The sequence below is a fragment of the Rhea americana genome, unplaced genomic scaffold (assembly GCF_003343005.1).
Source record: "Rhea americana isolate MKP2758 unplaced genomic scaffold, rheAme1 scaffold_324, whole genome shotgun sequence".
Lineage (NCBI taxonomy): Eukaryota > Metazoa > Chordata > Aves > Rheiformes > Rheidae > Rhea > Rhea americana.
In genome coordinates this window covers 117725-132414 of record NW_028186451.1, presented here as the reverse complement: position 1 = coordinate 132414, position 14690 = coordinate 117725, and the positions used below count along the sequence as shown (strand labels likewise).

Genomic DNA, 14690 nt, shown 5'->3' with positions numbered 1-14690 from the left:
TACTGCTTTTGCTCCTTTAACTCGAAAGTCCCTTTCCAGCTCTTATGGAATTTTTAATGCATTTAAGTTACACTTCACCAGCACATTGTTTACTTTACCTTCTATTTTAAATTCTAAAATATGTAATTGTAGTATCTAGCAAAAATGGCCACTGATCATTATGAAGGTGCAATCATATTGTACCTTCAGTGATGTGCAGGTCATTTTTTTTTTCCTAAACCATGATGGGCACTCTGTGCACTGATAGGATGCCAGAATTGCAAAAAAATACATCTTTAAAATTTGGCTTTTATGTTTTAAAAAGTACTTTTTATACTYGGTAAAATCTTAATAATCTATTATAATGAAGCAAGATCATAAAATGTAATGCAAAAGTAGATAGGAAATGATTCCTCAGCACAAATCAGTTATTGGTATGCAGTTTTAATCCTTGGAAAAAGCAAGAATGACAATTCAGACAAGCAATTTCATAATAAACTAATTCCACCTGGTATTTAGTCCCATCACARACACCCATCCCAAACCCCACAATGCTGATGTTATGTAGAAATAGCCAAAACAAAGAATTTGGCTTCCATATTCTACAAGTTTTTGCTTGTCCTCTCCTTATATAAAACCAGACAGATGGAGAAATCTTTAGGAATTATGTGAAAACCAATACATCTGYGGTAGGGAATTTGGAACAAAATACACCGAAAAATTAATACATCTACCAAAACCTAAGACTGAAACTAATATGTGAATAGGCAGCCTCCCAGTGTGAGTTTTCTTTCAGTTCAGACAGCATATACTATGGAGTCCAAACTAGACTCATTCCTGGGGTTTTGGCTTTATTCAAAAGAAACCAAGGTTAAGGTAGCAAGCTTAACTCGGGTCTCTTCCCCTTGGCTGCTCTTATGGCAAATCTCTTAGGACTCCAGAGTGTTTGCCATAGGCCTTTTCTTGCTCTAGAATTTTCGCTGCCTTTTAACTGAGTGAAGTACCGAGCCCTCTTCTTTACTGTGCAACAGCAGTCCAGTCCTGGGCTGGAAAGGGGAGGGCAGCATCCTGTTCAGCTGGAATGCACAGAAATGCTTGCTAGATGGTATTATGAAAAAAAATGTGAAAAAGAAGAAATACCCTCCCTCTACTCCTCCACTGTTTCTCAGGATCATTACCATCTATTCATAGTGGAAGGCTAAAGGGCAGATGCTGCTAACATGTCACATTGTGGTTGTAGTTAAAATTCAGCTAAAGTGCACAAATACAATTAATAGAAGGAATAAAATGGCACAAGTGATCCTATAAGAAGCTTTCGTCTGCTGTTCTACACCCTGTAAAGCATGCAGTTCCAGTCGAGGTTGCTCCGCATCTGGCCAAGGTGCGTACTGCAAGGAAGAAGGTAGAATAAGAAGTGATGGCAGCATGGACTTTTTCACTCATGGGAGTATGACTATCGCAAGCATGTTCATCTGTATTAGAACTGCATCTTCATTTGGCTGTATAGATGTACCCTATAGACAAATACAGGCTGTTTGGTGACTACTGCTGCACAAATTCCGTGTAGCGCTACATACATAAACCACAGTTTAAAAGCCACAGTTTAGTTATAAAGTGCACATTAAAAGCTTCTTCATTCACTCTCTCCTTAAAGTGTGTATGAAGCTCCCCATCAAGGATGTTTACATTACAAGATCAATTAAAAAGAAGCTTTAAAGAAGCTATCAAGAGTCTCAGCCCATGGTTACACTTCTAAGCCTTACGGCAAAAGATTTGGGTTTATTTTAGGAGGCTGTGGGTTGAGGGAATTAGTTAAGTGGCTGCCTGGGTAGTGAAAATGTGAATTTAGCAGGAAAGGGAAGTTACCCCACACATGACTTAGGGTTACAGCACACATTGAACAGTATATGTTCCCTGGTGACATAAACTTMCTCACTGTGCTGATGAAACTATGATCTAGGACTACAAAGTGGAGCTCAATTCATTCCTGCTTTTCCACACTAACATAAGGCAGTGAAGAATGAACTAACTCACAACTAAAGACTGAGCAAACAACCATATTTGAGCAACATTGCTCAACTAATGTTAAAAGTTTATTACCTTTACTGTGAAATTATTGTCTGCTTAGGAATTATCTTTCAGGCTCTAAATAATGTTCGTATTTATCACTGTATTGCTCACTTTCAAGAAAGATGGGTTTTACAGTACAAAGGTAGAGCCATACGGGTTAAAATTCATTTGGCATTGCTCCCCTCTCTTTAAAAACTTTTTTTTTTTTAAGGGAAACATTAAATAATTTCTTATGTTTTAAATCTTGCATTTTAAAAAACATATTGGACAGATTTGTAGAATTGTTGAGAAACTTGCAGTTTGAGCTTGAAAACTCCTAAAGATTTCAACTCCGAATTCTGCACTGTAAAAGATCGTTTCAAACCTCTCTACTTATAGGGCTTCACTCCTCTGTGTAGTAGCACATTTTTGAGGAAGCAGCACGTCCATGGAACTCTCTAATGTTTTTCCAGAAAGAAAACACTAGCTGAATCTCACTCTTTTGTAATGGTGTTGCTATAAATCAACTGTTTTCATACAAGCAGTGCAGACTTTGAGTAAAACCAGCAGGCCTCCCCAGTATGTCTTTATATCAGTTTCCAGCATTTAGCTGGGATCATAGTTCTCAGTTTTATTTGCTTCCCAGTGTATCACAGGGCTCCCAAATCGTGATACCAATTGCACACTACTATGGTATGCAGGCAACTTTACAGTCTTGTACTCCAACCTTTTTCTTGGAGAAAGCAACTTCCTCTCAAATTGTCTGAAACAGATACAGAAGCTACTACTGTCACTATGTCTCAGTGGGACTAGAGGTTTGCTGGGTGTTCATGTTGCCTAGAAGTGCAGCAGCTCCTGCTGCCTCTGCCACTGCAAGGGTGATACCAGCATATACAAAATTAAGAACTTCTGGCCTGTAATGTGCATTACTCCAACCCTCAGAAGCGCTAATACCTGTAATCCCTTAGGGGTTAGTCTGGAAAAGAAACTACATGTAGAATTTACGTTCATGGCTTGTCCTGCCGGGAGCTGTTCCTCGCTTTCCTTCCCAATGTGCCAGCAAGATTAGTACTGAATCTATACAGAAAAAAACAATAAAGACAGCAAGTGTAATACCTACATGTATCCAGCTGCTGAAATTAATTATATGTATATGGAAATTACAGGTATAAGGAAGCATCTTTCCTTTTACGGTTTAACCACTTTTATTCACTCTGTCTCAATACAGCGGCTACTGTTTAAGTCATTGCTCAAATACTACTCAGAAGCTGTTTCATAAACAATAGAATATTTAGGAGACCTTTGAAGGGGCAAAAGTGAGTAATTAATCAAGGACTGAATTTAAAAYCAATCAAATGGTACCAAATAAAAGGAGTGCTTTGAAAAATAACTGCTGAATGCTGAGTCTTTCAGTTGTACAGAGTCACAGAATGGTTGAGGTTGGAAGAGACCTCTGGAGATCATCTAGTACAATCCCCCCGCTYAAGCACAGTCACCTACAGCATGTTAGACAGGATCACATCCAGGCGGGTTTTGAATAACTCCAGAGAAGGAGACTCTACAACCTCTCTAGGCAACCTGTTCCAGTGCTCCGTCACTCTCACTGGAAAGAAATTCCACATATTCAAGCAGAACTTCCTGTGTTTCAGTTTGTACTCGTTGCCTCTTGTCCTGTCACTGGGCACCACTGGAAAGAGTCTGGCCCCATCCCCTTGACACTCCCCCCCTTAAGGTATTTGTAGACATTGATAAGATTCCCCCCCCCTCGGTCTTCTCTTCTCCAGGCTAAACAGGCCTTGCTTTCACAGCCTTTCCTCATAGGGCAGATGCTCCAGCCCTCTGATCATATTTGTAGCCCTACGCTGGACTCTCTCCAGGAGCTCCATATCTCTCTTGTCCTGSGGAGTCCAGAACTGGACACAGCACTCAAGATGAGGCCTCACCAGGGCTGAGYAGAGGGGCAGGATCACCTCCCTCCACCTGCTGGCAACACTCTTCCTAAGGCACTGCAGGACACCATTGGCCTCCCTGGCACTACAAGAGCACATTGCTGGCTCATGGTCAATCTGTCATCCACCAGCACTCCCAGGTCCTTCTCTGCAGCGCTGCTCTCCAGAAGGTCAGCCCCCAGCTTGTACTGGTGCCTAGGGTTATTTTTCCCTAGGTGCAGGACCCTGCACTTGCCCTTGTTGAATCTCAGGAGGTTCCTCTCCTCCCAGCTCTCCAGCCTGGCCAGGTCTCTCTGAATGGCAGCACAGCCCTCAGGTGTGTCAGCCACTCCTCCCAGCTTGGTATCATCAGCAAACTTGCTGAGGAGGCACCCTGCCCCTTTGTCCAGGTCATCGATGAAGAAGCTGTACAGGATGGGACCCAGTACTGAGCCCTGGGGGACTCCACCAGCCGCAGGCCTCCAACTAGACTCCACGCCACTGACGACAACCCTGTGAGCTCTGCCTTTCAGCCAGTTCTCAATCCACCTCACTGTCCACTCGTCTAACCYACACTTCCTGRGCTTGCCTAGGAGGACGTTATGGGAGACAGTGTCAAAAGCCTTGCTGAAGTCAAGGTACACAACGTCCACAGCTCTTCCTCATCTACCCAGCCAGTCATTCCATCAGAGAAGGCCATCAGATTGGTTAAGCATGATTTCCCCTGGGTGAATCCATGCTGACTACTCCTTACAGACTTTACATTACTATGAAGAGTATCAAAGAAATATTTTAGTCATCAGAAATAATCTTGTATCTCCAGCCTTGACTTTCTCAAGATTAGAGTATTGTTTACTGTTGAAATCTGAAGTGTTGGACATGTGCAAGATTATGGTACTGGGCATAGGTTGAAACCTAGCAACCTGTAAAACTTTCTAAAAAGGCTTCTATAAAACCTCTTTATTGAGGGTTGCATAAAATAATATTTTCTCTACACAATGTCACATCATGCATATGGTTTTAAACATCCATCTGCATTTCTTTTCTGTTTTTGACAGTCTTGTCCTTCACAAAGGAAGGATCAAGTTTAAGCTGCAGACTTCTATGTTGCTTCCAGTGATGTTGTTATTACAGTATTCCCAGTATCATGGGCTTATAGAGGAGTGCATTTGGTTTTGAAAATAGGTAATTTGCATTAGTATATTTTAATAAGATAACAGAAACGTGATGATTTTATTTGAATGATTCTTTATACTATACTTGGAATATTTAAGACCTCTATCTTAGCTTTGTTAAAAACAGGTATTGTTGAGTAACTAACTGATGTATTTTCCCAAAGAAGTGTTCAACTTGCATAGTTCATAATCCTGTAATTACTTATGCACATAGTTAAGAATTCAAACACTTCCCTTGTAATCACACAGGGAAGGATATGCTGGATCACAGCCTTTACTATATATTCTTGTTTTCCAGGAGTACTCCCATAATTCACTAATACTAATTATCTCTTTTTTTCCTACTTAGAAGAGTATATACCAACAAAAAAGGTTTTGCAATGAGGTTTTTCACAGAAAAAAAGAAAAAAAACTTTTTTCAGCGTATTATCTGTCTGAAGGCAAAAGTACAAACATTTTAACCATCTGTTCAGTAAATATTGATTTAATTTTTATGCAGGCTTTTTGTTCTTCCAAGGAAAAAGCATCAGGGTATGCAATCCTATTGATCCCAGTGCCTATTGATTCAATGGCAAAAATCTCATTGGCTTTAATATAAGTCAGGATTTCACTAGGAACATTCGTGTGTGTAGAATGGGCTAGTTCTAGTAGTGTAGATATGTACAGGGCWCTGTCAAAATGAAAAACAGCATGTAATCAGCTGTGCAAAACTATCAGAAATTGGCTACACTGTCACACATTTTTAGCTTTCCAATTAGACACACACACATGCTCCCACTACTTTTCCCTCTAAATAAACAAAGTGTAAAGAAAAACATAGAAAATACAAACCAGTAGCCATGCAAGGTTTGTGTGTAATAAAATATATATTTTGTATACRATAATATATAATGCATTCTTTTCCTCTCAGTCCTCCCTCAGGYGTGAGTGAAGTCAAGGATGGAGAATAAACTGATTACTCAGTTATTCTGTAGAAACTTGAACTCAGATTTATAAATTTCATATTATTTATTATTGTTGATGCCTTAATACTGAGCTTTCTGTAAAAAAAATCCAATATACCCCTCTGCCTATTTCTGGATTCATCTGCTCTCTTGCACTTTACAGAGATAGCTTTCATCAACAGTGAAATAAAACCTATGCTGTTTTTATTTAGTGGGTTCTGGCCACTCTGTTCTCCTCTTCCCTTTATGTGTCAGTGGTAAACTGCTTGACAGATAACTGTTTCATGCTTCCCCATCACTGGCATGTAACTTCTTTAAAGATTCAAGAGAGATAGAAAGGCCAAGCAGGCAACAGATAGGTAATAAAGCAAATGGGTCAGTCTCCTGTTGAACTTGCTCAGATTAACAAGCAGTAAGACTGTATTCTTTCTTCAGAGTGCAGGTGGAGAGGCCATGAATGAAAATAAATTTCTGAACACAGATTCCAGCACAGGATCAGTGGAAGCAACCATCAAGCCATTACCATTTAAAGATCCAAACTTCATYGTAAGTATATTATTATAAAAAACTGACATTCTAAACTCTTCAAATAAAACCTTAACTAAGATTGTATTCAATCATATTGCTAATGTAAATATTAAGAAAGTCAGCTTAACAGCCAAATAGAAGGTCAGCAGTTTTTAGGAAATTYAGCTCAAGTCCATGGCACGTTATGATCAAAAGTGCACATTATAGTATAACATGAAAACGGCACTAAACCAGGGGCAGAACTGTAATACTGAATTCTGGAACAAAGCCAGCAAACCTAAATCAAGGCATGTGCAGAAGCTTTATGGTGTGATATATCACAAACTTCCATAGCTAGAAAGGGACATTTTATACTACTGTAAATGTAGGAATCCCATCTCCTAGTTCTTAGCCAAGACAGGCTGCAAAATAATTGAACGAAAAATCAGTGACAGTCATTAGCAACTGTCATTTTGCTCCTCTCCTAGTCCCTGAAACTCTAACAGACCTTTAGTGTCTGTTCTTTCAGTAATTGCTAGATTTAGCAGCAAATGCTCTGTACTTTTCAGAAGTCTCACCTTTCAGCATTCAGAAGTCATCTAAACTCTGACAGCTGATGAAATATAGGCTTCTAAAACAATGTGAGGTTTAAACTGGGAGAAAGGAGAAGGCAAACTAGAGCTAATAATGCGATCATTGTTGGGTTTRTCTTTAATATATATATTTTTTTATCTTGCCCTGCCAGGGCCAACTCCTTGGCACACTGTACAAATGCTCTCCAGACCAGTAAACTCCTCAGACTGCGGGCTCTAAGTCAGTACTTAGAAAGAAGCATTTTATCCCAGATTTAATATTGTATGAATAAGATACAGTATCCCACAGCATAAAACCTGAGTAATCAGGCTTTGTATAGGCCACTAAGCAAGGGTTTGTCAGGGGATATAAAATTCATCTCTGACTTGCAAGTTGCTCTGTGTCTGCTTTGCAGACTTCTGTCACAAGAGGAGTATTCAAACTGTTGTATACTTTGYTCACTCTAATTCTACAGGGAGCAGTAGCCTCTTTGGGGAAGAGGGCTTATGGAAAAGCTCATTTGTGCCCAGAGGCAGCCCATGTCACTTCTGTACAGAATTTAAATAGCCATGAGCCTTATGCTCATTTCTGAGGGACATCACCATTTCCAAAGAGGCAGTACTGTCTGCATACTTGAAATAACAATGAATATACGGAGTTGACAACTGTTCCAGTAATCATAAGAAGTTATAATAAAAACTTGACAATAAATTGTCCTCCCCAATACAATAMCTAATCTGAGAAAAAACGCATTGAGGTTTAACTAGCTTTTTGTCTGCATGAACTGCTAGTAACAATTGTGATGACTTTTTGCATCCTTCCAGCCTGATTTATGTTAAAAGGAAGAAATTTTATCAAATTATGTGCATCTCTTAAAAATATACCTGAGTTTAAAGTCATAGTTAGTTCTTTTCGGAGGATACCTTTTTTTTTTGGATCTACTTTTAAAACAGGAGGAGGAAGAAATCACCTTTTTTTAACCAATATTCATAGAATCATAGAATGGTGAGGTTGGAAGGGACCTCTGAAGGTCATCTAGTCCAACCCTCAGCATAGCCCATACAGGAATTGAACCCACAATCTTGGCATTAGCAGCATCACGCTCTAACCAACTGAGCTAAACCTGCCCCCAAATATTACTTGACTGGAAGTCACATCTCTTGGGGGAGGGAGCAAAGTATCTTTTGAGAACCATGCAGAGCAAGGAATAGTACTGCCCAGAGCTTTCCCTGAACCTCCCCAGTGCAGAGGTAGTTTGGTTCATTTGCACTTGGCAGTTATTCCGTTTGATTGTAGGTTTGTGAGTGGGGACTCAGCCCTTGGGCAMGTAAGTGCCTATAAAACCCACAGTTGGCAGTCCTGGACAGAAGAAATACTGCAGCAAAGTATTCCTTCTACCTGCTAAATGAAGACATCTTCACTAAATAAAGGAGCACAGTACATGCTATCAAGGCCTCTAATAAACATTTCCTGTCAGTAAACTTTCAACTCCAGAACCCTTGTGGAAAGATGGAACTAAACTGAGAGGAGCCTCCTGCTGCTTTGTCTCAACAAAGAGCTCCATAGTCAGTCTGCCTTTAGCAATATAGCTACTTGCCTCCCCTGCCTTTAGAAAACACATAGCACTAAACTGAGCTGCGGAATGCTCCAAACATAATGTAAACAATCTAATCTGTATATTCTCACCTGTTTTGCTTCTTTAAAACAACTGAAAGTAATTTCCAGGCACTTAATCAGCACATCTCATTTTGTTTTCATGTAACTTCAAATGCTTGTTAAGAGTCACACATTTAACTCATACACAGCATGAAATACAGTWGCTACGAATTTTGATGTTGCTTCCTTTCTTATCTCCCTCTTTCATTCCCCTAAACGGACACACTGACCCCCATGTAGATTCTTCTGTAAATAATCATTTCTACTTTACTGTACAGAGGACAATACCAACTTTTTCTCATTATCAAAAACAAGGAGAATAAAACTGGTAGCAAACTTTGTGTTTAATTTACGGCTTACTGAAGTCAAGTAGACTCTTCCTGTCAGCTTCCTCAGCTCTATTTGGCTTCAGATCAAGCTGTAAGTGCCAGTTTTTGAGAAAACAGATTAATGCAAAAAAAAAAAAAAAAAAAAAACATGCAATGATGTGGGGGAAAATTCATGTAATGGACTTGGGTTAGAAATGTAGTAATACATCTATTTTCTTCCCATATTCCAGCAGTCTCTCTTTTACAATGATCTCTAGATTACTTGAGTGTTACTCACAGAGCAAGGATTTTGATGTACTTTCTATATTAGATATTCATTGCCAAAATGATCAGCTTACAAGCATCCTTCTGAATATGATATAATATATTACTTCTACGGAGAAAAATCTCTCTCATTGAATCTTTCTTCCTCTCATTATCAACTACTTTATATGCTAATTTATAAAACAATCACAGCAGAAGTGTGTTTGCAGAATTTTGCCAAGTTTTGATAAGACTGATGCGGCAGGTAGTAATTATTAACAGAGATAACAACAACTCCCCAGCTGTAAGAACATTTTCTTTTCTGAAGTAAGGTTGAAAATCTGTGTCCTTTGATCATTTAAAAGTAGTACAGCATGTTGTACATCTTCTGCCTCTGGAGGGACATAAATAAATTACTCCATAGCAATCACATTTGATAACTGAAATTATCATTATAGTATCTAGCAGGCTTTCTGTTAGTGTAGCTTGCAAAATGAAAAACTGTCTTGCTAGTCAACATTCTCTGTCTCTCATTTTTTTTCTGTTCTTCTGTCTTCTATCATTTGGAAGAAAAACAAAATTTCCGAAACTTCTGATAGTACTCATCACATTTTGCAAGATCAGCTGTTTTCTACAGTCATAGACAACTTAAAAGAGATACAGCTGCACCTGTAATTTTCTATATGCCATAAAAGGGAAAGAAAKAATTTAGCCATGTAATCACAATTTTAGACACAACTTCATAGCAATAAGTTCTAATATGATGGGAAGTACATACAGAATCCTGTAATCTCACACTAAAGCTAACCACATTGATTTTCTGTTTTTATATAAAAAGGAGATTTTCATTTCCTTCAGTTAATCCAAAACATAGTAGCTTTGAAACAGTTCAAAAAGGTTTGTTTTTCTTGCAAGCAAGATTAAAATGTACAGTATGTTAGTCTACTGACTAAAGAAGTGGTGATAGCAAATGCTTCATGACAAGATGAGACATATCAGAAAGACTATGAAATAAAAGTTTCACATTCTGAAATAGTAATCTTTATTTTTTCTAAACATCATGTTTTTAATTCTAGCACTCCGGCATTGGTGGAGCAGCAGCTGGCAAGAAGAACAGAACTTGGAAGAACCTAAAACAAATTCTTGCTTCTGAAAGGGCATTGCCATGGCAACTAAATGATCCTAGCTGTAAGCTGCTTAGATGCTTTGCATTTATTTATAAATAATAAAATCCACACAAATAACTTTCCTTAAAACAAACCTAAACTATTTTATCAGTCTATGCAGTATCCTACTTTAACAGAGTCCAATAATACATTTAAGATGAGTTCAACTACAGTCAGCAGCACTAAATTGAAAGTAAGGGGAAGCAAATAACTTTGAGTGTTTTAAGAAAGTTCAAATACATTTGGGGAGATAATTTAACAAAGGAGTATATTTATCAGAAACAGATCATAAATTGCTTATTCCCATCAAGATTTGTCACCTCAGCACTGCTGAGGAGCCTCCTCCTCTGCATATAGCCCTCATGTCTCCTGACAGGTAAGTCTGTACTGTGGTGGCTGTTACTTGATTAGCTATATTTGAACTGTTTCCAAGGGAGCTTCAGCTACCAATATATTTGCAGTAGCTCAGCCCTCAGCCCAAGCTTCCTGTTCAGCTCCTTATCTCAGATTCATGGAAGATTTTAATCCTACATCCCATACTTAGTTCAGCATAGCTGAAACTGATTTACAGCTAGCTCCTGTACATCTACAGGAGCAAAGTCACAGCAGTGTTTCTAGTCTAGATATATCTAGGTCTACTTATAAAGTGGGATACTATTCAACATAGCTACAGGCAGAATCTGATCCTTGGATTTTACTTAAGCAATTGGAGGCATTTTAGAATTGAGTACATGCATATATTTTTTGTTAGACTTGGTGCTTTATCCAAAAATAACTTGCCATTTTGTAAGTGTTTTAGACACCGCTATTATAGAAAAATGCAGACTACTGTGTGCTCCTGGCTACTGTAACTGACAATATGCTGATGTTGCTATTTCYATTACATTCTATTTGCAACAACAAATTTACAATCTATTTTTTAAGAGGGTGGGAAAACAAATTCAATTGCATATTTAAAAACAGCTGTCTGTGGCATTTGTTTCTTTTGAATTAAAGGATTATGATTTAGATACTTGATATAGATGGAGAATTTCAGTTTATTGTAAAAGCTGAATCGGGTGCAAGGGAGATCAGGAAGGAAATGAGGCAAGTACAAGACACTTTTGTGAACATTAAAAATTGAGGATTTAACTACTGAAACATACCACTTGTATCTTAAAAAAAAACAAGTAATAGTAGTTGCTTTTTTATCTAAAGGACATGAACAGCAATTGCTATCATTTAACATTCAAACAATATTCTAGGTCATTGACCAGGCTTAAAGTGGTACATGCTTAAAGATTTATCTGATTTAAAAGATTACTTTGCTTTCCTGGATTACAGTATTTCAGAGCTGCAGTCTTGAGCAATGTTTCATGGTCTTAACATTCAGYATGCATATGCTAATGGCTGTTCTTTGCAAATAACTGATTGCAAGGGAAGTTGTCATTAAGATTTGCAGAAAATCAATGCATTTATAGTACAGCTCAAATAGCTCTCTTGAAATTTTCCTTTCAGGGAAAGCAACTCTGCTTGCTAAACTCTTATTAGTTAGGTGAGCAGAATTAGGCTGTTAGTTACAATGCCAGCAGGCTAAATGTTTTCAGAGGTAATTCTGCTTCATATTTATTGCCTTAGTGCTGCTAGTTAATAGAGACCTCAGAAAGTAAAGCAAAGGCAATGTTTTAAAGAAGTACTTGTTACCTCCTTATGTTTTGGGTTTGCTTTCTAAAACATGTATATCACAAAGTGAACTTTTTGTTTTTATCTAGATTTTAATATTGATGCTCCTCCCTCCTTTAAGCCTGCCAAGAAATATTCAGACATTTCAGGACTTCCGGTAAGTATTTCTTTTCATCAAAGCTGGCATCTTACTTACCACAACAAAATAAAGATGGTGCTTGCCTTGTAAAAGATGTGCTTGCTGACGCTCCAGTTCAGCCTTACACTTAACAGCAGTTCAGTGATTCAGGGCCAAAACCTTAATACTGTCCTTATACCACAAAGCCCTAAGGATCTTAATAGATGCCAGGACGGATTAAATACCTTGTTCTGCCAGGTGGCTTGTATCACATCACTTTCCCAGCTGCTGGGTCTGTGTAGTTTGCCATCATTCTTGATTCTCTAGTGTTATATTGGGAGCTGGTGGCCTATAGTTTCCATCACTTCTAACTTTGCCAAACTTTAACCACAAAGAGTGAAACTTTCCATGCTGAGCATTTGCCTGAGGATGATTTTTTTTCATTACATCTTTTAGGGAAAGATTCAAAAAGAAGGTTCTGCAATTTCCAGGGATGAGATTAGGCAAAACTATATTGATTGGCCCAGGTTAAAAAAAAAAAAATTCTTCTAGTAATTGCACTCAAACTTTTCCTCAAACAAATCAGCCTGAGACAGACACTTGGCATGGATATTTAAGAATCTCAAATACCCCATGCTTCAGAGCTAGAACTTGGGGTTTTGGCAGATGCATAGCCTGTGTGTTACAGATAGGCTCTTTTATATGTTTTTGTTTAAAAAAAATAGTTTTTGAAAGATTTTGGTTTGAACATTCTCAAAAAGGTATCAATACTTATAGTTTGGCACCTGAGTTCCACAAAGATGAGTAAAGTTGTCAAATTCTGCCCATCAGAAATTTTGTTGCTGCTCCTGCTGTCACTGTTTCTTTGTGACACAAAAAATTTCACTTAAAGGTTAATAATATCAGATRTTCTCACTTTATGGATGCTCATTTTCAAACCCCAGTGATTTATTTTGCAGAAGCGTATACATTTGTTGCAATTAAAATGAATGAGAATGTTGTATTTTGGACTATAATATGGATTAAGTAGTGTTTATACTAAATAACTACATTAATGAAAATTGTGATACTTAAAATTGCCCCAAGCAGAATTTCTGGGTCCCTTCTCCCAGTTTATCTGTATCTCATCTCTCGGGCACTATCCTGCCTCACAAGGATGATATCACCTCATAGAGATATTTATAAATATACATGCTGTTATGTTGATACAACACACAAAAAAGCTCATAAGAAAATAATTCTGTCTTCAAAGTGAAATTTGAGCAGTGTGCATAAAATATGAGTATTCAATATACAGCATCTGTTGATACAGAAAGGGTTAAACATCTAAGCAAGCACCATGTACTCTGTGCACTGAACAAGGTAAAAGTCCTTGTTGAGAAAACTATGGATGAGCACTTAGTTAAGGACTGTCTTATAGTGGGTATACAATGCAAGAGATCAGGGAATGGCTACAGAGGCAACTGTAGTTCTGCACATCCTAACATTTGAGTTCTTGATCTGACAAAATGCATTTTCTTTGACTTTATTTTTGAAGTAATACATTAATACAAAGCATCTGGCAGATGGCATATTCCCAGCCTGTGCTTCTGAGCATGATTTGGAAATGGAATGGGTTGCTCCCATAGCGTTGAAGAGGGATTGGGAAAGCAGTACCTCCCTCACAGATGAACTGGGAGAGAAAAAAATGGGGGAGATTGACAGTTCCCAAATCCAGTGAAAAGAATTCTCTCCAGCCAGATAGACTCACAGTATTGTACTCCTAAGAGTGTTGCTTTGTTGTAACAACATTTCATTTTCAGACAAGGATCAGTTGAATCAGGCAATCTGCATTCAGTATAAAGATGCAATACCTGGTGCAACGAGGGATAGGTGGACAAGAAGTAGATTTTAGCAAAATGTCRAAAAAAATCATGAAATTATATTTCTTCATCCATTCCCTATCCTTCTCTCTTAAAGTCACTTTGCAAATATAAATAACATTCACCGTAGGTGTTATTAGAGTTGCAGCAACATCTCTGACCTCTGAAGGGCTTACATGGGGCCAGAGGCATAGCGTGTAAGTGCTTTTCACTGCCCCTTCTCTAAATAACCAATCTTGTACAGAGCTGGCCTTCAACATATATCAAAAGTGATCAGTCATTATACCTATAACAAAATGATGGTACATGGCAAAATGTAAGTGAAGACTGTGTCTGCACCAGCTAAGGATAGGTTTAGCCATAGGAAGTACAGGTGCCAGCTCCTCAGTTCTTCTTTATCAGCTCCTCCTTTGCATCAGTGATTTATATAGTTAGTGTTCTAGCTCAGTACAAATAATCTCATTCCATCTCATTCTATTCAGCACTACTTCTGTGGTTT

General features: G+C 38.2%; 1 protein-coding gene across 1 annotated transcript in view; it reads left to right on the top strand.

The window, feature by feature from the left end:
* INO80C (INO80 complex subunit C) overlaps positions 1 to 14690 on the top strand; it is a 35355-nt gene that overhangs the window by 15381 nt on the left and 5284 nt on the right. The window contains exons 2-4 of the mRNA XM_085310710.1: positions 6511 to 6621; positions 10460 to 10571; positions 12301 to 12368. Coding sequence (XP_085166836.1) covers positions 6511 to 6621; positions 10460 to 10571; positions 12301 to 12368 — 291 coding nt within the window. The remainder of the gene's footprint in view (positions 1 to 6510; positions 6622 to 10459; positions 10572 to 12300; positions 12369 to 14690) is intronic.